This window comes from Homalodisca vitripennis, chromosome 1, assembly GCF_021130785.1.
Source record: "Homalodisca vitripennis isolate AUS2020 chromosome 1, UT_GWSS_2.1, whole genome shotgun sequence".
NCBI lineage: Eukaryota > Metazoa > Arthropoda > Insecta > Hemiptera > Cicadellidae > Homalodisca > Homalodisca vitripennis.
Genome location: NC_060207.1, coordinates 159,208,324 through 159,235,174, shown reverse-complemented (window position 1 = coordinate 159,235,174; position 26,851 = coordinate 159,208,324). Strand labels below are relative to the sequence as shown.

The following is a 26,851-nucleotide window of genomic DNA, read 5'->3' as shown; positions in this document are numbered from 1 at the left end:
CAAACATAAACTACAATACTCAAATACAGCCATTGGTATTAGGGAATTTAAAATAAATAACTCAATAAACTAAATAAAAATTACCTGGCCCACTAAAACTTTTAATAATTTAAGAAAAAAACTGATACTTAATTTGTGTTTAAGAACTTAGTATTCGTGCAAACCTTTTAAAATAAATATTAAACTTGAAATAAAAATACCTTTAAAATCTTCTGTTTTAGAATAAAATTGTTCCACTCGCTTTGAACTAGCATTAACAATAAACATCTTACTATGAGTTTTTATCCTATATATTCCATCCTACAAATAATCATACGAACTAGTAAAATCATTTACATGAAGCGTCTATATGATTATATTCAATGCACCACACTTTACTACATTCAAAATTGAATGTCCCCGTATTTTATATTAACACATTGAATACGGAGCCCGAGTACAGGTGTGGCTAGCATGTACGCCATTGTATATCTTGGTACTTAATTCAATACATTTAGGTTTTCGGTAAAAAATCGGGTTTAGTTGTTTCAGACTATTTCCTATGTTATATTGTTTATATTTATACACCTTTTCATTACAAGTAACAGTTGTGCAGCTGTAAAAATAGTATTTTCAAATATTGTACAACTGCTTAGTTACGTAACCGTCTGACGATGCAGTGATGCGATCATTGTTATTTATAAACAAAGTTCCATTGTTACTGAATAAAGTGATAAATGTTGGTTTAGTGATGGTTTAGTTTATTTTGATTGGTTTCTTAGTGATACAAGTTTTATTTTTCTCGATCATTGTGTAAAATGAGTAATCATTTAGACAAAATAACGATGCGCATGATACGTGATATGATGTCAGATTCTGAGTATGATTTGGAGGAGGATGATCATATTTTTAATGAAAATAAAAGATCATCTGCGATTCAGTTTGAAAGAATCTTGGGTCAAATTTATGATTCTGGATCATAGGGTGAGTTTCTCAACGACAATGATCCTGATCCAGATTTTGAGGTTAGGCCTAATGATCAAGACATGAATGATGCTGAGTATGATTATGATAGGCCTTCCATTAGTACTAACATGAATACTTTCTTTCTTTTATGTTAGTTTTATATCAAAAACACATTTATAGAACATTAGGGGGTTGAAAAATATTTATACAAAGTTACAATTTTTCAAATTTTATTTTTTTCCATAAATTTGTTTACTTTATAATTTTGTTCAAATAATTATTTTATGATAAAAAGGCACATTTTCTAAAACTGTGTGTTCTCCTCTTTAATTTGATATATAATATGTTAGGTTAAAACAATGTCTTCATAATTTAAAATTGTTTTGAGTAAATTCAATGTTATAGGCTTAGGGTTCAATGTGTGACATAATAATTGAAAAGTTTTCAGATTTTATCTGTCTTTTACTATCAATATGTATCTCAGTATACATATATTATGTTCTTGTTCTCCAATTTAATCTTTGCAAATTAATTTACATACTCTCCAATAGAGGCTCCAAATCCTAAAGTAAAAAGATGAAATTCATTTATAATCAGATAATTTAATCAGGGCTTACTAATTTTGATTTATAATTTAACAATATTATAAAAGATTGCAAACTACTGTACTATATCCATCATTCACTGAAATATGATAAACTTGTCGTTGAAAGACGAAATCTTCCCATTTTAATATATCTTTAGGAACGGAAATCATCTGGACATGAAATTACTAAGAGAGGATGTAGGAAGAGTGAGGGAGGTGGCTAGGACACAACCGGTAGACAGAAGAAAGGTACATGTTATAAATAGTGCTTCAACAATGTGTAGACGTTTGAATCAGCTATTCTGTCCCTAATTTGCCTTGGGCCTGCGTGGCAGAACAAATTTAGGTCCTGTCTGTCCGTCTTCTTTCACTAAATTCACAAGATCTGTTCAATTACTTCTAATGAAAATCCAGACACTAGTTAGTTGCCATGAAATAAAACATAACTCTAATACTTTCTTTGGATTTCCTACTTTCAATAAAAATGAGCCTAATAGCCCCATTTATAGTGGCCAATTCTAAAAACCAGTACAGATGTGTTAACAATATAGTGTAACTGTGTATTACCAGGTCTGCTGCTGGAATGTGGATTGTTCCTACAACAAGCAGGCTTGTGGGAACAGCTGTGGATGTTACTGCAGATGTACCTGAGTCTCAGTCTCACAGCTTCGGGCCAGTTCACTGTTCCTGCCATTCAACTTGATGACAAACTCAGTGAGTTCAACTCTTGGAGACAATAAACTTAGATGAAAATATGTATATTGTATGAACATTGTAGTCATAAATTTTATTCCTGCTGTTATCTTGAAACATAAACTGTTGTGGAGTTAATATTAATTTTTAGTCTTAATATTAACTCGAGAGTTGCAGTAACATTTATGAGTTAGTATGTAACTGTTATCATTAGTTACATTATATTGCCTTTTTATCTTTTACACTGCAGTTTTGTGTGGTGAACTTTAAAATTATTGATAAGCAAACCGGTGCAATACATTATCCATACAGTATCTTGTTACTTCAGTTTGTTTATGTGCTAAACGTTTTTATTTTCATAATTTTATTATCTTACTATATATGGTGGAAATATTTCCTTTAGGAATCACACAATTTAGAGAAACTATTCCTAATGAAAGTGATCTAATCAAAATTTAGTATTAAATTATATATACGAGGTGTGATCAAAAAATATGTTGAATGAATTTCTATAACCGCAACTGCTGATGTTACATCCATATAATGTAATTTTCCTAGTAGTGTGATCTTTTGAGACAGGTAGTGACAGGTTTCAACACACTGGAGCTTATCAGTCGACTGCCAGAGCCGTTAGAGTGAGATGGTGTTTATAGTGTCTGTGGCGCATCATGGATTTCGAACAACAAAATGTTAAAATCTGTGTATGGCGATGATGTGGTAACTCTGAAGACTATATACAAGTGGTATGACCGATTTAAAAGCGAAAATGAGTTGATTGAAGACTAACACATTTCGGGACACCCATTAATCTCAAAAACTGATGACAATGTGCAAAAAGTAGAAAGTTGGTTCAAACAGGCGAATGATTATTCGAGAGCTATTGGAATATCTTAACATTTTGTATGGTTTCGTTCAAAGCATTTTAACTAATAATTTGCAAAACAAGTGAGTGCAAAATTTGCCTGTAGACTTTTGAGTGATGAACAGTAGGAAAATTGTGTATCAGTCTGCGCAGAGTTGAAGGATCGTATTCAAGCAGGTCCGGACTTCATGGCCAAAATTTTAACTGAAGATGAAAGATGGGTCTGTGGATATGACTATTAGACCAAAACGCAAAGTTCCCAATTGATTACCAGTGCATCTCCTCGGCCTAAAAAGGTACATTAGTCAAAATCGAACATCAAGGTCATGCTCATTTTTTTCTCAATAATAAGGGCATAGTGCAATCAGATTTCGTTCCAAGGGGAACAACTCTGAACTCTGAATTTGATAATGGCGTACTTCGACGTTTGTGAAATGACATATGAAGAGTCCAGAAAAATGGGCGAATGGCTTCCTTATTACGACAATGCACTGTCACACCTCGCTTCCCATTCATGAGTTTTTGGCATAAAAAAGTGTTCCTGTCTGTCCACATCTGCCATTGATTTTTTTGTTCTCTTAGGACAAGAAGCTTATAAATTGCACTTAGTCCTGTAAGAACCTTTGTGCTGCTTCCGAAGTGACAGGATATTCAGGATGGGTAAGGTTAGGGAGTAGGGGCCGCTTCCTATTTAGATCCATTAGGAAGAATTAGACCACTACATCTCATGTCTACTACAAGTCTTGTCTACCCGGAAGAAGGGGAGGCCAGCTCTGAACCAGCCTCTCCAGTCAAAGGCAGGGGTGGCACGATCTTGTTGAGGCTAGCAAGAACCTCTAGGGTTAGGAAACAAACCCTACCAACTCCAACAGTCATCTCCCACACTAGACTAGACCTATTGAATTGCCCATGAACCCCAGAATCTCAACATTTGCGATTAGTGATGTGCCGCTCCTGGACATCCATAAGGTTGTCCAGATTGAAGTGACACATCGGTTTTTGCTGTGCCCAGTGGTGTGTTCAACTGGAAGGTATAAACCAGCCAGAAGTGATCCCTGCTGGGTTGCACATCTGCTATAGTTACCCCATTTAGCCCCATACGACGTCTGGCTCTTCCCAAATATTAAAAATGTACGTAAAGAAAAACATTTTGACACCATTTAGAGGGCCACGACTGAGCAGCTAAAAACCCTTCCAAAAGAGAAGCCTCTCAAAAATGATTCCAGTCATGGATTAAATGTTGGATTAAGTGCATTGCCAGCTAAGGAGTACTTTGAAGGAGATTAAATCGAATCCGATGTAAGTTTATTACTTTTTTAAATAAAAAATATTCCTTATTTGATCACACCTCATACAAAATGTGTAAGAGTATGGATCAACACATGACTTTTAAGCTTAACAATGTTATCATAATAATGCTTTGTTAATGTTAAGTTCAGTTAAAGTTATACTCCAAAGTATGAATAACGCATAAAGCAGAACATTAGATTACATAATATTTTAGGAGTTTTAATACAATAAAGATCTATCATGAAGTAATAACACTGAAAGTTTAGTGTTTTTGTACATTTTATGTTTTTATTTGAACACAGTACTCCATTTGTAAGTCCTATAATATAATCTATACTGATATAATGAAGTAACAAAGGAGCAGGATGTTATAGAGTCTAATAACTTTCCTCAATGTCGGGTAGCTTAGTATAAAAGCATGGTACTTATTATTTGATATTATTACAGGGGAGCAGGAGGACAATGTAGTGTCTATTGGACTACCCCTCAGTGTATTGTGGCTAAGAGTGGAGAAGCTTAGAGCTGGGTACCATTTCTTGATAGACTCTGACATGCATGCTATTTACTATTTGATATTGTTACAGGGGAGCAGGAGGACAGTGTAGTGTCTAGTGGACTACCCCTCAGTGTATTGTGGCTAAGAGTGGAGAAGCTTAGAGCTGGGTACCATTTCTTGATAGGCTCTGACATGCACGGTACTTACTATTTGATATTGTTACAGGGGAGCAGGAGGACAGTGTAGTGTCTAGTGGACTACCCCTCAGTGTATTGTGGCTAAGAGTGGAGAAGCTTAGAGCTGGGTACCATTTCCTGCCAGATCCTAATTGTGATTCAGACCCACAAAGAGTGGTATTCTCAGATGACATGTCAGGTAACATTCTCTTGCATTTGCTTTTACATTTATTACACCCTCAGAATTAAAACATTTCCTCTAATACTAACATTAATAAAAGTTCTTTGAAATAAAACTGAACGCTTATTACATTATGATGCTTATTATTAATAGAAAGCTACGTGTTTTATTATCATGTCTTATACTACTATTTTTGATTTTAACTTTATTACAATCACAGTAGAAGCAACTGAGAATTCTTTGAGTTCAAACACAGGCTTTCTTAGATAATTTGTAAGGCTCTCTGTTGTTTAATTAATGATTAAATTGTATCTGACGATATCTATTGCACTTTTGTAATATGCTTTATGACTAATAAAGATCTTAACCCTTCTCATGCCGTAGACAGATATATCAGAATGGTAGACTACACAAATATATCCGTTATTACACATTTTGTCTCTTCGAGTGTTTTTTAGTTCACAAAAGACCTTTGAAATGGCAGGTGCATGCTCCATGCTTATCACAGTTGATAAGGAAGTATTTATAGATGATCTTCACTCCTTGGCATGGGGAGGGGGATGCCTTTTGTCTAGCACAGTCCACCTGCAGGTCTGTTCTGTGTGTCCTACAGAGCCATAACCAAATATATTGTTGTCTGCCCAGATGATAAGATAAGATGATAGGCCTTATCTATGAAACGTATATAAGGAATTGCTCTAATAACTAGTAGTTTAGGTAATTTATCAGTTTTATTAGTTTGTACAAAAAATTTGAATTTAGATCAATTTCACAGTAGTATAATAAATTTTTATTTTTAGCTTTGATCAATAAATATGTTAATTTTACTAAAATTCCCTGTTTAATTATTTTCTGTCTACCTCTTATAGGATATTTGTAATAAAAAATTAGCTTTGAACTTAAAGAAAAATATATTTTATAGATGTCTTGGCGTTATAGGGAAATCACTGGATTTAATAGTAGGTGTGTGAAGGGTTAAAACTTTTAATATTGTGTTTTATATTATAACAACAAGTTTATTTGAATAAAACATTAGTACTGATGGTGCCCCTGTTGCCCTGTTGACACTCCACGCTCAGATGTCAGACAATACGTAAATGGTATTGTTGTGGTTGCCAGGTCTCCTGCAGCCAGTGATGTCTGTGAAGCTGCGCCTGCCTCTAGTTGTTACCTGCCTTGTGCTACTGAAGGTGCCCCTGTTGCCTTGTCGACACTCCATGCTCAGATGTCAGACAATAAATGGTATTTTTGTGGTTGCCAGGTCTCCTGCAGCCAGTGATGTCTGTGGAGCTGCGCCTGCCTCTAGTTGTTTCCTGCCTTGTGCTACTGAAGGTGCCTCTGTTGCCTTGTCGACACTCCACGCTCAAATGTCTGGGTGTGTTGGACATTTCTTCTGCTATCAACAATGCAGAAACACTGCTAGCTGCCTTCTACCAGTCAGGAATATCCACTCCCACTGACTGTGAGTAACTAGGGTCCACCCTGACAATAGATAGTATACAAATCTTTATGGTATAAATGTTTTTTTTATTATTACAAGTAATTAATTATAAACAGGTACATTGTCAATGATTTAAAATACTAATGTTTAAATAATTTTTACAATTAATTATAAGACAACTATTCTTATAATATTAGTAGCTAATATTATCCTCTTCTTTAAATATAATTATAAAATGTCACTAATAATAAATCTTCTAGCCCCTTTAGGTTTATGTTTCTGTCTTTGTTCTTGTTCAGTTTGTAATCAAATTATATAAGTAGTATTAAACCCATAAGACTTGTTATTAACGTATATTTGGTTTGGTAAGACAATGTATAAATGTTCGCTTAATGTAATATATACCATAACGTTATCAAAGTTAAGTATTATGGTATTTTATTAAATAGTCTAATTAAATAAAAAATTACATTCTTTTCTTAATTTATTTTGTGAATACAAATAAATTGTATTTCTTGGTGAATCTTAATAATATACTTATTTTGTAATTTTGCTCCCATGCTCCAAGTCACCTAATAGACATTTTATTAACACTTTGAGTCCCGGGTTCTTAGTAATATTTATATGTGCTGTCCCAGCCATTTCAAGGGTTTTTTAGTTAAATTGTAAAAAAATTGTAAGTTATAGTTTCTTAGCAACCAATATATCAAATTAAAAAGCAGAAAAATATAAATAAAACTATTAACAATGTTATTTACCTTTTTGAAGTATTGACTTTGTATTGAATATTTGTATTGACAAATATTGAGTCCATAAAAAGTGTGTAAAATACTGGAGAAAAAAAATTGGAACATAACGCATAAATTTATTTGCACATTTTTCTTCTTGACTATTTTCTGCTAACCATAACATATTACACATGAAAATAAAGCCAAGAAGTTGTAGTTCAATTATATGTATATATATCCAAGGTAAATATATCAACTTTTTTGAAATCAACGAATATGTTGAGTCCATAAAAAGTGTGTAAAATACTGAAGAATAAAAATTGGAACATAAAGCACAAGTTTGTTTATACATTTTTCTTCATGATTCTTTTCAGCTAACCATAACATATTACACATCAAAATAAAGCCAAGAAGTTGTAGTTCAAATATATTTATTTATAATCAAGGTAAATAACACAGATGAAAAGTTGAATAGAGAGAATGTAGTCCTATGTACAAGTAGTTAGCTTTAGTGTGAAATAATTTGAAACATTCAGGAAGGCAGAGGGCAGTGTTACACTCTGGGCAAAACCACACAGTTTCTTTTCTTCCAGATTTGCCTGTGGTTTGTTTATTTTTCTCTGAACAAACTTTACACACTCTTGTTGGATGGACCTTCTTATCAGTCGGAGGAATTTTTTCGGGAAAATGTCTGCCTGTAAGTCTGTAAGTCAGAATCTGTATTATACAATGTATCAACGAGAAGCTTCATTGTTTTGGGATCCGAAAATTCACTCATTTTACGCGTGTGAGTTGAATAACATAATAAAACAACACTGAGATACACAAAATCCTAATTGTATAAATAACTATAACTAAAACAACTTTTATTTCACTGTAAAACACAAAGCGAGTAGACGTACAAAGAGTACAGACGCCACGGCACGGCAGTAGCAGACAAATACGTAGTTCTTGACTAATGTAAGCTAAATAACATAATAAAAACAATAACTGAGCACTCCAAATACTAATTTTATAAACAACTGTAGCTAAAATAACTTATAATTCACTGTAAAACACAGAACTAGTGTAAACAGTGCAGACGTCACGGCACCAGCTGACAACTGCGTAGTTGGTGACCCGGCGTCGTATCAGATGTTTGTTACACAATTTCTGTTATAATATTTTTTTGCTTGTAACCGTTTATAAATAACCAAAGACTAATAAAATTATTCTAATATGACTTGCTAAACATAACACAACCTCTAAAAACGTCAGTAATGCGAATTACCAGTTTTCACGAACTAAAAATAGACTGCCCGGTCTGAGCTCGGGCTTGGGTCATTGACGATATTGACACAGCCCGGCCTGAGCTCGGGCTTGGGATTCAAAGTGTTAATAATAAGAACATTGTTTTTTTTTTATCTATGCCCATAAACGTATGGCTCTGTAGAACAATGTTGCAAGCGACAATTTTTTTGAAACTGAAAATTCAACTGAATGAAATTGCAAATGACATTCTTCATTGTGTGGGTTATTTTTATTTCAAAAATATTAAGATTCGCAGCACCACTAACTGGCTGAATGAGCAGGAAACTGGCTAGTGGGACCAGAACAACAGTGCAAGTGATGATAAGATGTCTGGTGTTAATCTTTCACCAGATGATAAAAAAAGGATGAATACTGGTAGAAAATAAAATTAAAATGTTCAGCTGAAAAGATAACTCATGTAAACAGCCAAAAGATGCAGAAAATCCATATGGATCATAAAGAAAGCTTTGTATTCCAGGAAACCTTCTACCAGAAGAGATATGAAGAACAACAAGCGACATACATTTATTTTGTTTGTATACCTTAATATCTGCTTATCAGTAATATTAATATGTACCTACCTACCTATCGGTTGGTGTTTATAAAATGTTCATCTAATTTTCTCTAACACGCAAAAATGTTATTTACAATACAACACATCTTTTACTTATATTTATTTGAAAATCGAATGACATCTCAATTTACATTGTAGCACTAATCTTGATTTTATCTTAAAGTATTAAAATGTTACTAGTAATTATTTGGAAAGCAATAATATTATTAAAGCATCACAATCAATCAAAATGCTGTTTGATTTTAGGACCGCTAGTCTTATTCGGTCATTATTCAGATGGCATGACTGGTCCTTTTTTAAGGTCACAAGTGAAAGGTTAGAATTTTTCCATAAAAATGACAAATGATTGAGTCTCCATTGTCCAGGTAGATACCTGTCGGGGTGTGAGGAGTTGGTGGTGGAGCCACAGTACATGAAGCAGCAGCCAGGTCAGTCAGAGTATCTAAGTTGGCTAGTGGCCGTGATGCAACACTGTGCCGAACTGCTGCCACAGACCGAGAGCGTGGTGGTGCATGTCTGGACACTGAGGCTATATGGGCTGCTGTGTCGACGACTGGGTGGTGAAGTAGTCAAGCACGCTAGGACACATGCCAAGCAGCTCCTCAAGCAGCAACAGTTCCGAGAAAACTTATTGCTATATGCTGAATACGCTCTGGTGAGTATGGGAATCTACCTCACTGTTTTAATTCCTACAATGAATTTCAGTATTTTGTTCTGGGAAAAACACATAGATTTATAATTGAAAGATAATATTGTTTATAAAGATCGAAAGATAATACCTACAAAGTATTAGTTTTTAAATACATATACAAATTTATATTTCCGATTTTAATTACAAAATCATCCTGTGAACATGATTTTAATTTTACATTATAGTTTTAGATTACAATTAAAATTGGTTTGGGAACCATTCTAAGCTATAAGAGTCTTTAGAAGTAACTTAAGTTGTACACAAATTCATGTATATATCTAACCCTTTTATTATTGGTTTATCATCAGAAGCACTAATTGCTACCAATATGGGGTTTTCATACAAAAAGTTCTCCCACATGTATCTTCACATGCATACCATACCATTGCCAAAAGTTTGTGTGTCATGAGGGAATGTTAAAATGTTTGCATTTAAGTGGTGCCTACACACACATTGAAGAAATATATCAACCATGTTTTTCCCAAGCTCAAAAAAATTATGTATTTTGCCAATTTTTACCTGTCTGTGAAGGGTTAAATGTTTTAATCTCTATCTTCTATTTTATGAATTTATGCGTCACTTACTAAAATATTTTCAATTTTTGTTCATATATCTTATTAAAACCTATGTCCACTCTTTTAAATTGGAATACTATTTAAGAAAAAAATGTTACAACTTTTATTACAACATTTATATAGATAACACTTGCATACAAATAAATATAAAAAAAATTAACAACGTGTACCAGATTTCATAGAGTTTATTTATTTTAAAATTTAGAGCTAATAGTATTTTACTTTTGTAATTGATAATAAAAATGAGAAACAAAATCAAAAACAATAAAAACTTGAAAAGGGGAACTCTCATCTAGATTAAAGGTTCTTTATAACTGGCTTGCCACATCTACACATTGTCTATGACATTCTCTCTGTGTATCTTGTGGTATTGTGGCAGGACTATGATGTTAAGCCAAAATTGTGATGTTATTTAATATGTATAACCAATATTTGTGACTTTCCTACTTATATCTTACTCTTATCTTTGTTCCATGTGTTTCCCTTCCTCTGGTTTTGTTCATGATAATTGCCAATAATTGTAAAAATCCAGTTAATTGTCATTTACAGTCCTTTGTCATTTTTATTTTGCAAGTTTTGTCTTGTCACTTTTGACAACATACTTTGTATAAAGTTCAGTACTTTATTAACTACTGTTTGTGGTTGAAAGCTGGAACGAGAAACAGGAGACCTAGCAAAGGCATGCAAAGTTCTGGAGACAGCGTTAAACATGCCTCGCTCAAAGACCAGTGAGCCTGAATTACACTACACTCTGTTGTCCAGGCGGCTGGTGGACTGCCTCTTGTTGAAGGATCACTTGACAGAAAAGTGAGTATCTAACTATATAAATGGGGATTGTATTATCTGGATTCTTGATTCCAATACTTCTGACCAGTGAGCCTGAATTACACTACACTCTGTTGTCCAGGCGGCTGGTGGACTGCCTCTTGTTGAAGGATCACTTGACAGAAAAGTGAGTATCTAACTATATAAATGGGGATTGTATTATCTGGATTCTTGATTCCAATACTTCTGAATTATTTGAGATATTGAAGATTTTTGATATATTTGCCTCTTTTTACTCACTAAATTTCTTTATCACTCACTGTACTAATTTCTTCAACAGAATTTTTTAATGGTAGATATGTTTTTGATAAGCTTTTTTGCACCAAGACACAATGTATAATATATGTTGGTTTCCTATATCCAGTCTTTCTAAGTAGGAAAGAGCATCAATCAGATCAAGATGAGGGTGTTGAGAGATGAGTGGTACTGTAGTGAATATGATACAAATTGGTACGTCATATTAATATGTCCTTAGTAGAGGTCAAAGATTTAATTGTAGCAAGATTGTATCAGATTTGTATCATCGAATACTCTGTCAGTAAGTGATTACTCAAGGTACCTTAATTCCAGAGCATTTCCACATGTTTCCATTTACATACCATTACAAGTTAATGTTTGGGGTTTCTGTGAAAAAAAAACCCGAGACCATAAACAAAATTATGGTTAATAAAGACAGTGTATTCATTATAGTATTTAAATAATTTCAATAAAGTATAATTAGAAATCCAGACACCAGAAATTTAGAATTTGATTTGTGAATAAGAGATTTTGTTTAACCCTAGCTCTGCAACCATGCTAAATCTCTTGGATTGACTCTGGTTTTGTAAATGTTGCATATTTTTTTAACACTCTAGTAATACTTAACCTATTTAGTATATACAATGTAGCACATAATTAATTTTTCTCATGAAATGTAGTTTTAGAAACAGTTACTATAATTTATAAATGCTATGTTTTACTATGTGTTGTCTTGAGAAGGAGAAAACTATAAAGGAGCTTATGTTTTGCCAAACAATGTATTTTCTGCAATAAACTGGGCCCGGTGTAAGGTTTTATGAGAAAGTTTACTGTAAACAAAGTAAGTCATGGAATGAAATAAAAGCATTTGTGATATTTGGCAATGGTGTGTCAGTCACATCCATATCAGTCTTATAATTGCTTAGAAAAGGCATATTTGGTGGTTTCTTCAGACTGCTAAATTACAGATAAAGCCCCATAATATATATACAAGGGGGTACCCAAAACAAACTGGAATAGCATTGCCGAGGCCGGAGCTTGTGTAGGACGCATTTCTGCCGCCAGGCGTGTACAGTGCGACTCATAGCTAGTTCAGTGCCGCCTGTATTGTCAATCTGGCCTGTTCCATTCATCTACAGTAATTGTTTTTGCTAGTGCTGTTTTGTTCCTGTTTTAAATTTTTATGATGGAAAGTTTAAATGAACAACGTGCAGCTGTGAAATTTTGTTCTCTACTCGGTAAAAATGCTGTTAAAACTGTTTTAATGATAAAATAATACCACAATCTTTGACAACAAATCTGGATCAGTTTCATGCTGTTGTTTAAAAATACAACATGTTTCAACTCGATGTTCCTTTTGATTGTCAGTCAGAACCTGAGAAACAAAAAAACCTCGTGTGTGTGTATATACATGATGTAATTTTTTGAAAGAGCTAATTCGAAAATACATTCAATATGATAACAGTTTATTGGTTTTAAAACTTAAGCAGATATATTTTAATTAATTTAAGAAGAAAATAAAAAATATAATTTAAATGGTTATACGTACAGAGTTAGATCATTTAAGAAAGGTAATTTTTATCCTTGTTATAGAGACAATGTTGTGAGAGTGTTAACATCACTAGTGGATGAGCAACCAGTGAGTGAAGTGGCAGTAAAGCGCAGCCTAGCAAAGTGGCAGCAGCAGACTGCGGCACTGGTAGAGCGCTACTCACCATTGGCTGCAGAGCATCTAACAGTAGCTATGGCCTTGACTCCTCACCTGCTGGTGGAGTGGCTGGCGTGTCATAGCGTGCTGCTGTACGTCACACAGTCTGTATGGGAGGCCACATCACTACTCCAACATCATATAGACTTGATATCTTGCTCTCCTAACACACTGTGAGTAACCAGCAATCATACCAGAGCGTTGTGGCACGCCTACGTCAGGAATCACAACCACCATGTTGTGTGTCAACTTCACTAACTCTAAAAAACATGCACTTAATAAAAAACTAAACACAACACTAATTATTAAAACTGAACTGCAGAATACAGGTCACAACACGTCTGCACTCGTTGACCAACCACCTACGTCTGGTATCACAACGCTCTGGTATGATTTGTTCATTTAACATAGTTTGTAATTATGTGTTAGGTTAGTAATTTACCTGAAGAAGAGATAGGATTGTAGATCTCTAACGTAGTGTTCCCGATTTTTTGTTTCACTGAACAATGGAAAATGTCCGGAAAAATCCTGTTATCTATAGACTTAAAATTGTGCATGAAGCTTCATTTCTATATGAAGAACACTGAGTTTTATTATGGTGCATGCCACTCCATGGGAATTTGCTAGGCGTTAGCAGATATTTTTACATTGGTCTTATGGGTAACCATGATGGCAATGAAAAAATAGCAGAATTAATAAATTTATAAGTATACTCATAAGAGATTTTAACTTGTGATGTATTAAACACATGTAGCCTAACTATCCTAACACATAAAGCATCATTTTATGTTGACTATATGTGTAGACTTTTATTATTGAAACACTGATATGAAACCCAAATTGGTGAACAAAAATGTGAATATATCATGTGGCAAGATATCTTGAGAAAGATTTCATCTCTAGACTTTTTATAATTTTAATGAAACTTCATTTCTACATAGACTAGATGACTTCTACGATGCTCCATGGTAGCATGTCCAACCATGGAATTTGATGAAGCCTGTCAATCTGTAGGCTGATGCAATTTTTCTTTTGTTTGTCAGGGATATAACATTTTCTTTTCCATATGATTGTCTGTCAATAATGAAACTTGGTATAGACTTGAAATTTTACATTGAACTTCATCAAAGCCTGTTATGCAGCTCATGGTGTAGCGTACACCTACCTTGTTCTTATTCTTGGTGATTTCATAACTACTTATTGCAATCACCTTCAGTACAGAAATTCCAGGAGACTTTTTTGTATTTTGGCCAACTGTAACGCCCGAAACTATTATAATCGAAAAAAATGTATGTATCCTTTATATTTGTATATTATATTTGGGCTTATACAAAGGAATGATAGTTCATGAACACAATAACTGCTAAAAATTGTCATAGATTCATTCTAAACTAGGCATAGAAAAATTATAACTTGGATACGCACTAAACTTACTTTTAAGAAATGTAAAATATAAACTACATATGTCTAGTAATATTACGCAGCTTCTAAATTTATGAAGTATTAAGAATTATTAATGAGTCGTCATTCCATCAATGTACAAATTGACCTCTAAATTAATAATGTATATTCCATTTGATAACTAGAGATGACAGCCATACATGAAATATCAATCTTTCTTTCATTTGTGCCAGAAGGGATATTTTATGTTTATTTTAAATTTATCTTTTAGTTTTATAAAAAATAAATCATTTTTACAATTTAGTAAATAATGTTTGATCTTACAGAATCGTTTTCAATCCTTTGTCATAAAGTTAATCCATTGTGGGTGAAGAAAAACCTTAACGTGGGACTCCCAGCAGCTGGAGTTGTTTACAACAGTAAGCAGTCGGCCGCTCCACCAGCATACACTTGTTCGTCGAAGGCTTCGCACAGTTCGGGATTATACACTAATATTCACGGGCAGATATGAACTAATTCATCATGAAACAAATCATCTTTGTCACCATATTCTCAGTCACTGTAATTTTCTAATAACTATGTGTTTTCTAATAACTAAGTTCTGAAGAACACAGGTTTATCGCCCATTCTAAACAACAAATGTGACCAACTGCCATTTATTACAAACAAAACTGAAAGTGAAAATGATGATCATATTAGTAACAGCTGATACCATGCCAGCTGATATTATTTATAAACTACTTCTGTGAAGACAATACAGTACCAAACATAACTGAGAGAATCCAAGAGCATTCTAGTGGAAAAAGCATGAAAAATATACAGTAACTGCTAAACAACGAACAGAGGACTTGTAATGCACGTCTTTCGGCGTTTAGTCCACTGAAGAGTTGGAGGTGGCGTGTGTCTTTTGCCTGCAATGGGTTAAACTACATTATGTTATATACATATGTATGTATCTTATGCCAAATCTTAAAAAATAACTAAAACCTCAGAATACAAAAACTTGATTGAACATAAACAATAATTAATCTTAAAAGTAACATTGTAAATAATGTGGAATAAACTTTGTACAAGGTAAAATAGTAAAAAAAACCAATTTCTTTGACAACCTTTGGTGGTTATAGGGAGAATTAAACACTTGTAGAGTGTAATTCTGCCACCAAGACAAACTTCTGATGATCACAAATGGGTGTTACAGAGGCAGCCTTTGGGTGGAGCAGTTGAGTGAGGTGTTAGTGGATCTCCTGTATACGCACACATTACACACACAGTCCAGCTACGGCCCGCTACGTGATACTCTCGTCAAGGCCATTAGCATGTTTCCCAACAACCTCACTCTGCTCAATATATTGGCTACGATAGAGGTCAGTCAGTGATTGACATAGAAAAATTGTACTTTTTTTAAAATTTATACATTTGTATGCATCCTTGTTATTGTTCTCTGTGTATGTAAAAACAAGTATAACTAATCAAGTTTAAAAAAAAAAATAAGTATCTGTAATATTGAGTATGACTTTTCTTATATATTAGTGCAAAATATTACAGGCTCAGCTGTAACAAATCAAATCAAGATAAATAATCTCTGTGTATTTGATTTATCTTCTATCTATATATATAAAAATGAATGTTTGTATGTTTGTCCTTTATGGAATCGTGAACTATTGGACCGATCATGATGAAAATTTGTACGTATATGTATTTTTCCACGGAGAAGGTTTATAAGCTATGCCCATCCCTTTCCCGATTCAGGATTCCGCCCCACTGGTTACAGAAATACCCATAAGAAATGCATTGCAGCAAACATATGTTAACGTCTTTTCAAATTTTTAATCAGCTGTTCTTTGTAAACATATATTACACTTATAGTTTTAAAGCATAGAGTAAGCTTAAGAGAAACGACAAATTTTGTTTAAACTGTTTTTGCAATCACTGTTAAACATAGACTTTACTATCCAGATAATACAATTCAAATTTGACGTAAAAATTCACCTTTAACTGCAATATTTATTTAATATAAACCATGCTCATGCTTGATCAGAAGAGTAATGCAGATATCATAATTACTATCTTACGTTGGCTACAAATATAAAGAATGTTATAAAATCAACCTTAGTTGTTTTTTTTGACAGAAGTATGGTTCTCAAAACTCCGTGTGTACATATTCTCTCGATCGAGACAACAAAGCAAGCTCAATCGTGGCATCGGAGATATAACTAATTTAATCTAAAATTTATTATAGTAAAAAAAAAAATTTACTAAGTAATATAAGGACTTCGGTTCTTAAGATTTGCGTGCGAAGCCGTGGGTAACAGCTAGATAGAGGCAGGAATATGGTACATACCTTCATAATACGCCCAAGAGGCTCACGATGGAACGACTATCAATTATCTCAGCAATGTTTAGAATGTGATAGAAAAAGAATAAGTGAATATAGTGTACTGTTTTCAACGGGAAATTGCGTGCGAAGCCGCGGGCAACTTTTGCAAAAAATTATTGAAATGCGCAGCAAAGCGCGCCGGGCCCGCTAGTTATGTATAAAATGAGACTAAGTACAATGCCATCTGTCAACATTTAGTTAAAGAATAATAAATATTCGAAAAGCTGATCTAGTCGACCCTCTTGCACTGTTTGGTAGAATCTGCATGCCGATCTCATTGGCTCTTGGCACTCAATGGGTTAATGTGACTCTTAATGAAGATTGCTTGATATTTGTAATGGATAGGAAAATCTAAATCGATCTAAATTATTTAATTTAGATGCATAAATTAAATAGAAATCAATTGATAAGGTAAAGCAAATTAATTAAACCAAAATAAAAATTTGTAGGAAAATATTATTTTTAATTAACCCTCCAAGTGCTACTATCGCACTGTGCGATATGTTCAAACATCTTTAAAGTGCTACTATCGCACTGTGCGATATGTTCGTTTTTGTTAAAATGCCATAAAACGGTTTATTTAATTATTCCGTAATTTTCATAGTACAATGTAGGAGAGATTCTCTACGCACTGGCTATATTTTGTGAGCCTTTGAGTAGAATGAAAAATAACAGTCAACTGATTTTGTCAGCTGTTGCCGCGCATTACTTTGTTGTACTTTTCGTGTAGATTAGTTATCGTTCGGCCCGCGACGTATTGTTTTGATTTGTGTTATTATTCACTGTGCAATAGATTCTTGCTTCTTGTGTGTGTATTTTCTATTTTATTATGAGTTGCTACAGTGCCTACAGGCCTGTAGGGGGAGGCAGAAGAAAGAGGGTAGCGCAGCAATCAGAATCTGACTAAGTTTCTTTAGTCAAATGTAAATATGTATATAAACAAAAGGACCATAATAAGATCTTTTTACTATTTATCATTCTTATAATAGACATTTAGCTTTTCTGAGGTTATATGTACATCCAAACCAATATTGTTTGAGAAGTGTTTAATTTTAATGTGTCCATTGTGCAAATTTTGGTGTGCAGAACATTTTTTTTAGTTTTTATATTTTGTGTGTGTAGTTTTTGTTCAAAAGGCTTTGGTGACATTTTTATTGTTCACAATGAAATTTGAAACAGTTTGTATGTTTTAAAATATTTATAACCATGTTTTAAAACTCATTTATAACCTCACCATCTAAAAAAAAGAAAAAAAATATGTACTATTCATCAAGAAATTTTTGTTAGAGAAAAGTGGTAATTGTTTTGAATTATATTTATTTCCTAAAGCATGTTTTTCTGAAAAGAATTATATATATATATATATATATATATATATATATATATATATATATATATATATATATATATATATATATATTTGTATCTAAAAAGTGGCTTTTAAGAAACCATGTATTTTGCTTCAAAACAGCCCAGCACTTTAAAGTGATTTAATTACCACTTGGAGGGTTAAAGGAATGTATGTGCCAAGATGTCTTTAAAGTGTATTTAAGTCCTAACCAGTCTTTAATAGAAAACACATTACTTATAAGGTAATATCAATTTTGATTAGCTGAGATAAACTGGTATAGTGTTTTAGGTGTGTTCTGCACATGTGCAAGGAATCCAAGAAAAAGTTCAGGAGAAGACTGCTAATGATATTAAAGAACAGATGCTCTGAGTCTGCAGGCTAAATTTGGACCCATATATCTTGTTAAAAATAAATTTTTTAAATGATGTAAAGTACAAATTTAATGCAATTGGTGTTGATCAATAGTAGAATCAAAAATATTTCAGCTGAAGTGAATTTGTTAATAAAGTAGACTTTTGTGACTTCTCATTTATAATGGGTGACTATCTTCTCCTACCTACTAAAGCGTGTCTTCTAGTCAAGTTGAAATTCTAAGTTAAACAAACAAAATACACAGGGTAGCTGTTTAATGTAAAAAAAAAACATTCTTAAATGTTCAAATTTAAATGAACTTACACATACACATTTTCATAATGATCGGTTAAATAGCTTCTGAGTCTATCATTGTCATATATACAAACATTCATTTTTATTTATATATAGATAATTACTGATCCTCCTAAAATATCATCAATCTGCAAGAACAATTATTATTGAAAGCTGTATCTGATCTACGACAATTGACACCATCAATTTGGAGCAAATAAAGGGCAAGTAAATATTGAAGTTATTATCGACCTTTATGAAACAGAATCATAAACTTGGGGTAACAACTGTTGGATCCATATAATATTAGAAGGAAACTCTTCCATATTGTGTATTTTAGCAATTAGTTTCACTGAACAATACAGTATTTATGGTAATTTTCATAATACTGTAGCTGTCAGTTTATCTGGATTGTAATCAGTGCTTTGTAATTGTAATTTTTCTCTAACTTATAGGGTAACTTCTTAATCATTAATTTTATCAGTAAAAACTGACAAATATTAGGAATTTGGTGGTCCCATTAAACTCTGAAAAGCTCTGGCAGTTTAATCAGTATTGATTAAGTACAAATGTAGCACCTTTATTCACAGAAAAATGTTCAGAACTTCTGAAGGGTGCTCAAGCTAAGAAATTAATGATATTTCAGTTCAAGGGTCCAATCTGCAAATATTGAGGTTTTGTGAAAAGTATGAATTGCATTGTTTTTCTTTAAAAATTTTGTTTCTTGTTGTAACAGACGAGAAGCGGTGGTGGGGGCACTCCACTTTGGAAACTGGTCAGCCACTTTCCCTCCTCTGCTCCTCTTGCAAGGCTGGTGCTAGTATTTGTTGTGCGTCATCGTCTTGCCTCTTATATTATAGGTACTCTAGTAGTCTTACTAGGTTGTACAATACTACTAATAGCATTGTCATATCATTAATGAAGATTTTATTAATTAAATTTAGTGGGAATAAAAATTATAAATGTAAACATTATATAGGATTTATTTACCTTTACCATTATATTATTAATTTATTTTTAATAATTTATTTCTGCATGTGTTGTCAGAAGTTTTGTGTAACTTTTATAATAGTTGGGCTTTTATATATATTTTCTAAGTTCTTATTCATCCCTAAGCATTAAAGATTCTTCCACTGTCCATTAACACCCAACCAATAGAACTCAACTAACTCAACTAGCCCTGGGGCTAGTATGTATGTTAATCCTCAGAATATGAGACCTTATTTAAATAAAAAGACGAGTCTGACAATCAGTCGCAGCTCATATGTCTTACATATATGTCTTACCTGAATCAAGATTTTATTGTTCGTTTTCAGAAGATTCAGTGGGAGGTACCCACTATCTGAAAAACCTCCTCCGTCAGCTAACCAGCGAGCGCAAGACACGGGAATGTCCCCTGATATTACGCCTAGCTCTACAGCTGGCAGCAGTCACTGAATCTGCAGTACAAATCAAAGCAACTTTCTACAAGTGCCTTCAAGCCTGTCCTTGGGTCAAGGTTAGCTAAAGAAAATAGTGTGTGTGTGTATTATAATCTTTGGCCATTTTGTTGTGCATTATTTTTATATGATTTATAATGTGGGAACAAATCTACAAAATTGTTTCTAATCTAGTTTTATGTTAATAATCACGGGGTGATTCTGGCTATATTTGATCCATACTTATTTATTTATATTATGAGTGCTATCCAGAAAGTAGATTACGTTTTGATATAAACAAAAACCAAAGTACAAGAAAAAAATTGTATTGTATATATTGGAAACTGACAGTAAAATAATATTTTTCAGCACAGTCATCATACAAATCTAGGCACTAGTTCACAGCACCTATTTTTGAAATTCCAGTGTTACAAACAGTGAAACAAAAACCGTATTACTGACCGCACTTCACAACTCGTGGGATTTTCAATTGAGTCACAAGTTTTAAACTGCTGTTATAAAACAACAAGGAGTGACATTTTTAATCTCTCACTAGCACGTCTGGAGAGCCACTGAACGGAGGAACGCACCGAAATCACAATGGCCATGAATTTCCAGCTCCTAGTGGCTACTGAGTGAAACATTATATAATCTTTCTGGATAGTCCTCATATATTATAGACACATAACGTGTTGTTTCATAGAATGTTCTGATTTATGCATGTTTTCAATTAGTTATGTAACTAGTAGATACATGTATATAAAAGTGGTAGAGGAATTTGGTTTTATATTCTTTAACCCATTGAGGAAGCAATAACCGTAGCCTGTCTAGGACTGAATGTCCTATACAGGACATGTATTTTTGTCATGATTTTGGCAAAAATGCATGTGGCAGGGTGGCCACCCAACCGGGAAGCCGGGAATAAGCCGTGAATTTTTCTGAGAACCGGGAAAATTTCAAAAATCTTTTCGTCTCCAAGAACTTATAAAATCAAGACATAATTTGACAGCTTCTCTAATCGAGATATGATTAATCACGAAACATCGTACTTTGCGCGGTGTGGCCAGTGAAATTGTGAATTAAGATAGTCATATGTTCATGAGCTATATCTGACGCCGGTTGATCTAAGGTTACCTCCACTAGTGTAGTGAGTTTATCTTGGTTAGTAAACCAAAACCCCCTCCCCCCAATAAGTAACAATGCATTAGACAATTAAAATCGGCCGACCGACCGATCGTTTCTAACTTCGGCAGAGTGGTATTAACCGCGATACAAACGGTTTTTTGTACTTAAGTATTGTTCAGTCGCCGAAGTGGGGTCTCCGAAAGACGTGAGTTAGATAGATAGCACAGGTCTAAAATGTACAGTGTTATAAACAGGCTTCAGAGTTCGGTTCGTTAAATAATATAATGTTTAATGGTTTGATAAGAGGTGGAGCCCGGGTTTTTGACTACACCAAAATGTCAGTTGGATTTATACAAAGTTTAATAAAATACCTTTTGGAGAAGAAAGTAGTGGGTTGGTTACAACAAGTAACGTCAAGATATTGCACAGCAATGACAGACTGAGCTGAGGGATGAGCGGCAGGAGAAACATTTAATGTTTAAAATTGGCGGCGGATAAGTGCCATTGTGTGGTACTGCCCTGCTGCTCACGTCTGCCATTGCTAGTGTCGAGTGTTCCCCATATGTACAAAACAAACATTAAACTTTAAGTCCCCACCCAAGCGATATGAGCAGCTTACCGCCCACCGCTAACTGCTCGTATCGCGGCCGAGGCCTCGGTTGCTCTATGAACAATAATTGCTTCTCACACACGTTCCGATTGTCATCAACTCACATAGGTTAAAACAAAGGAAGTGATTTTATGTTTTGATATCATGGTAACATCCAAATTCCGACTGAACTGCATTTACACCGTCAAAAAATTGTGCAAGTTTTGTGTCCAACTAAACATCGCTAGTCTAAACGACATGGTTAGTAGAGCTCTCGCAAACGCTGCCGCAACCAGTGCAGGACAGTTGGTTACAAGAACTGGAGAACAGTGTTGGCTATTAATATTTCAATAATAAACACTTCTGAGACATCACTGTAGTGTGTGAACAGACTTCGTCTTGACTCCCGGAGCAACCAGCGATACAACTGTAGCAAGTACTTGCGACAGTTCTTGTGAATAAAATTGCTTATATTGTTCACATTATGCTACAGTAGATGCGCAAATTTTCTCGCAACTTTACTTGCCAGTGTAAACGCAACTTAATATTGTTACCAGTCAGTACAATATTACTCGTGGCAGACGGCAAGCCGATCGAATCAGCCACATTCATCAGTTTTCGTTGTCAGAACGGCATGGTGGGACGACAGCTGGAAATCCCATCAGTTCTTTGGTCAACTATTTACCAGAACAACTTCTAGGCACACGTGACGATCGTTCGGACGATTCGAACTGTTCAAACCAAATAGTCCAACGTGAATGAGAATCTTTTTGTCTTGTATTTTCGTAGTTCTTGACTGTAATCTAACTGACTGAGTCTGCACTGTCTATTCGTGGACAAAAACGACCGACAGTACTCAAATTACCGATTGGTTAAACAAGTTTTTGTAGTTCTTTGTGTATAAAACTAATTAGATGTCTATAGCAACAGAATAACGTAATTTATAAATAATATTATTATTGAAGTTCATTCTTTCTGTGCTTATATTATTCAACGCTAGCGTGTCTGCTGGTTCTATGCGCAAATTGTAGCTCCTTGATAGTAAACAGATGATCGCTAATTCATATTTTATCCGTACATCGTAATTTGCGTAGTTGTAAATAAATATATTCTCTATAAATAAAACATCCGTAAATTTTTAGGTAAATGTAATATTTTCTGGAAGCTCAATTTATAACCTACCATTTCTATTACTCAAAAGGAAAAATGACTTGGAATTTTAAATACATTCATTTTCCTGAATCTCTGCAAACTACTTTGAAGTAATGTGGTATTCTTAGGCTTCCCCCTCACCCACAAAAGATAAATTAATTAAGGAGACTTCAGATGAAAGTATTTGGTTTATTTGTAGATTGCACTGAACCGACCTTGTGTACCAGTGAAATCACTGTCTCGTACCGAAAGCTAAAGCACCGCAGCTTTGTGTCATTTTTGCAAATACTGCTAATGATGATAAAACATATCGTTGCATTTGGCGTAAGGGTTAAATACAGTACTACATTTGTCTATTTTGTTTGAAAATAGACTAGATAATCGGAAATTTTCGATCAGGAAAACCGGGAATTTGAAAAGAGGTTTTGAGTGGCCACCCTGATGTGTGTACTAAATTATTAATATAATGAGTTTGTATACAGATAAATTAGTCAATTTTGCAGGACATTTTAGTCTATTTGGTTGCTATACAATAGTGTTTGTTGCTTTCTCCAAATAACACACACACACACACACACACACACACACGCACACACACACACACACACACACACAATATATATATATATATATACATAAATACAACAACCAAATTTACATTGGCAGGAGAAACATTTAATGTTTAAAATTGGCGGCGGATAAGCGCCATCGTGTGGTACTGCCCTGCTGCTCACGTCTGCCATTGCTAGTGTCGAGTGTTCCCCATATGTACTCGTAGCTGACAAAGTTGTCTTTGTTTTGTGTCAGTAACAGTACTTGTTGTTTGTTATTATATAAACAAAGTATATATGTAATTTTTTAGGAAGAAAAGCAAAAAACAAAAGCAACTGTCAATATTTTATTACTTTTTTGTTTATCTGTTTCAGTAACTTCTTTATTCAAAGCAGCACAATGCTTTTTACATGGAAAATCAGTTTTTATTGGATTACTTAATTATAAAAGCATAATAACAAAACAATCAAAATTCACTTACATTTTTTCCACTTTTTTATGGTTTTATGACAAGCTCCTTAGTTAGTTGTCTGGGAGATGAGATAAAAATGTTTGTTACATTCAATTGTTGTTATTAAAATGATAATTAAAATAAACTATTTACATTACATACAATGACCATTCATTTACATTTTATAATTCACTTTTGTGTCAGTCTTTGAGTATCTTTGATACCTCAATATCACTGTCCAAGTGTCTGTCTACTTCTGAAGTACGCAAATTGTCTTGTTTCATGAGGTAGTGAAAGAACTAAAACTCATTCAACGACTATAAAGTTTAATACTAAACATTGAGAACACGATACATAGAATGTAAACTGAACATTGAAATTATGAAAATTGAGCATATAACAAATAACAAAATAAAACAAGCTATTAGTTGTGGTTCCAGTGTGCAAGCATAACAATGTCAAAATGCAAAATAATTTTATTTCAGTGCTTTTTTCAAAGTACAAATAATAATTGTAAAAGTAAAACCTGTTGAAATTTGTTTGTTAAAAATAAGATTATGCACAGTACTTGTTTTTTATTTTATTTTAAAAAAAATAAGCTTTTAATAAAAGTAAGGTTCATAATAAATTATCTTCTTCAGTAAAACAGTGCAAAACACTCAAAATGGACTTGACATTGTTTTTTAGTGACTTGGCATTGTCTAGTACTATCAATTCCAAGTTCTCCAGCATTCTTTAAAGTAACTATTAGATTTTGGTCCAGCACTTAAAGGGTTAAATCGAGTTTAAGTCTAATTAAAGTGATTTACTAGTAGAAACAATTTTGTGCTTGCAAAATATAAGCCCTTCATTAAGTTATTTTTTTTTATTAAGTAAAAATAAACTCTAGTTGATTTTTGTATATAACTTCCAATTTTATATATATATATATATATATATATATATATATATATATATATATATATAAAACAATATTACTAGTATAATATGCTTATGTTGAAGGCATTTTACATGGATGCTGTGAAATTCCTCCCAGAAGAACTGTCTGAAATACAGGACTTGCTGATTGAGAAGGAATTGAGACTGCACACTACCCCAGAAGAGTTGGAGATTTTACGAGATTGAAGGACTTTTGTCTGTAAACTTATATCAAACTGTATATTAATAGTATAGTATAATTTATATTTTTGTTATATTTTTTACTCTTTGTTAAAAACATAAATGCTCTGTATTCTCTATAATTCTTTAATTGATATTTCATGTGATTCCTTTGAAGCAAGAATAAATAGATTTCAATAAAAATATAGTGGTGATAAAACATTACTAAATCCTGTTGTAGTTTATTTTAAGTTGTAATCCTCTGAATGTCACAGAAGATTACAATTTTCTTCACCACTCTTTGATGTTAAATTTACCATAATGGTGATCGCTTGTCACCAGTTTAATGTCATAGTTACCATCTATCTATTCATTCCATATTTTTCTATCCATTAGTCTTTTTTTTATATTTCAGACTTATTCAGTCTTTGGACTTGTAGTAAAAATAATTTTATAATAAAATTTAGTTGATTTTTTAATAAAAATCTGATCTCAAGAAATAAACAACAATAAAAAAAGTAATGACAGTAGTTATCTGTCAATGTATCTTCTATATGATGAAGTTGCTTTGTATTTTATTGCTGAATCATTTGTTTATCGGTTGGTGTTTAATTTTCTATGTAAGTCAGTGTCTTGTTGAACATATTTAACAGGAGTGTTTAAAATTCTTTGCATGGTATGAGTAATGTGTTGAATTAATGGATGTTGATCTATTTTTTACTATGGAAACAACAGGGTTATAAATAAATCCCTGTAATTAAAAGCTGTTATGTCTACACCTTAATGTGCACCGTTGTTTTGTAATGTGACAAAGTTTACAAATAAAGTTTAAATAAAAAAACCTTAAAACATTTTGTCAGTTTTTACTATACATGTACTTTCCTTTTGATTTATATATTTCTTCTAATATAGTATTTGTATTACTAAATTGCATAATATTCAATAAATTTTGATGATTTTGTATTTTTTATTAGAATTTATAAAATATACTGTCTGTGTAATCAGGAGGTTAGTTTTGAAATATGTCAGTATAGTATAAATATAATTACTAACACCTAGATAACCTAGAACTCTGTTGTTTTACACTTTACCAAAAACACACAGGCCTACCAGACAACCTCCTGATTGACCTATCATCTCCAGCTATGAATGTCCTACGGAAAGTATATCTGCTTATGTTGACAACATCTTGAAGCCATTTGTAAGAACACTTCCTTCTTACATCAAGGATACTAATGACTTTATAACTAAATTAGCTCAAATTAATCAACCCTTGCCTGAAGATGTCTTATTATGTACTATCGATGTAGAATCTTTGTATACAACTATTCCTACAGATGATGGTCTCATTGCTGCCCAAACAATACCAAACCTAGTACTAATTTCATTCTTAA

At 33.2% G+C, this 26,851-nt stretch overlaps 1 protein-coding gene across 4 annotated transcripts in view; it reads left to right on the top strand.

Moving 5' to 3' along the window:
• LOC124375195 (nuclear exosome regulator NRDE2) overlaps nucleotides 1-26,309 on the top strand; it is a 50,718-nt gene extending 24,409 nt beyond the window's left edge. For 2 of the 4 annotated variants that reach the window (XM_046833303.1, XM_046833304.1), the window contains exons 8-19: nucleotides 2,102-2,245; nucleotides 4,961-5,039; nucleotides 5,177-5,247; nucleotides 6,491-6,691; nucleotides 9,628-9,917; nucleotides 11,178-11,335; nucleotides 11,436-11,480; nucleotides 13,184-13,471; nucleotides 15,898-16,063; nucleotides 19,809-19,932; nucleotides 20,389-20,570; nucleotides 25,362-26,309. In XM_046833303.1, coding sequence (XP_046689259.1) covers nucleotides 2,102-2,245; nucleotides 4,961-5,039; nucleotides 5,177-5,247; nucleotides 6,491-6,691; nucleotides 9,628-9,917; nucleotides 11,178-11,335; nucleotides 11,436-11,480; nucleotides 13,184-13,471; nucleotides 15,898-16,063; nucleotides 19,809-19,932; nucleotides 20,389-20,570; nucleotides 25,362-25,484 — 1,871 coding nt within the window. In that variant the 3' untranslated portion in view covers nucleotides 25,485-26,309. The remainder of the gene's footprint in view (nucleotides 1-2,101; nucleotides 2,246-4,960; nucleotides 5,040-5,176; nucleotides 5,248-6,490; nucleotides 6,692-9,627; nucleotides 9,918-11,177; nucleotides 11,336-11,435; nucleotides 11,481-13,183; nucleotides 13,472-15,897; nucleotides 16,064-19,808; nucleotides 19,933-20,388; nucleotides 20,571-25,361) is intronic. The other 2 variants (XM_046833305.1, XM_046833306.1) reach the window with 2 other exon arrangements.
• The last annotated feature ends 542 nt before the right edge of the window (nucleotides 26,310-26,851 follow it).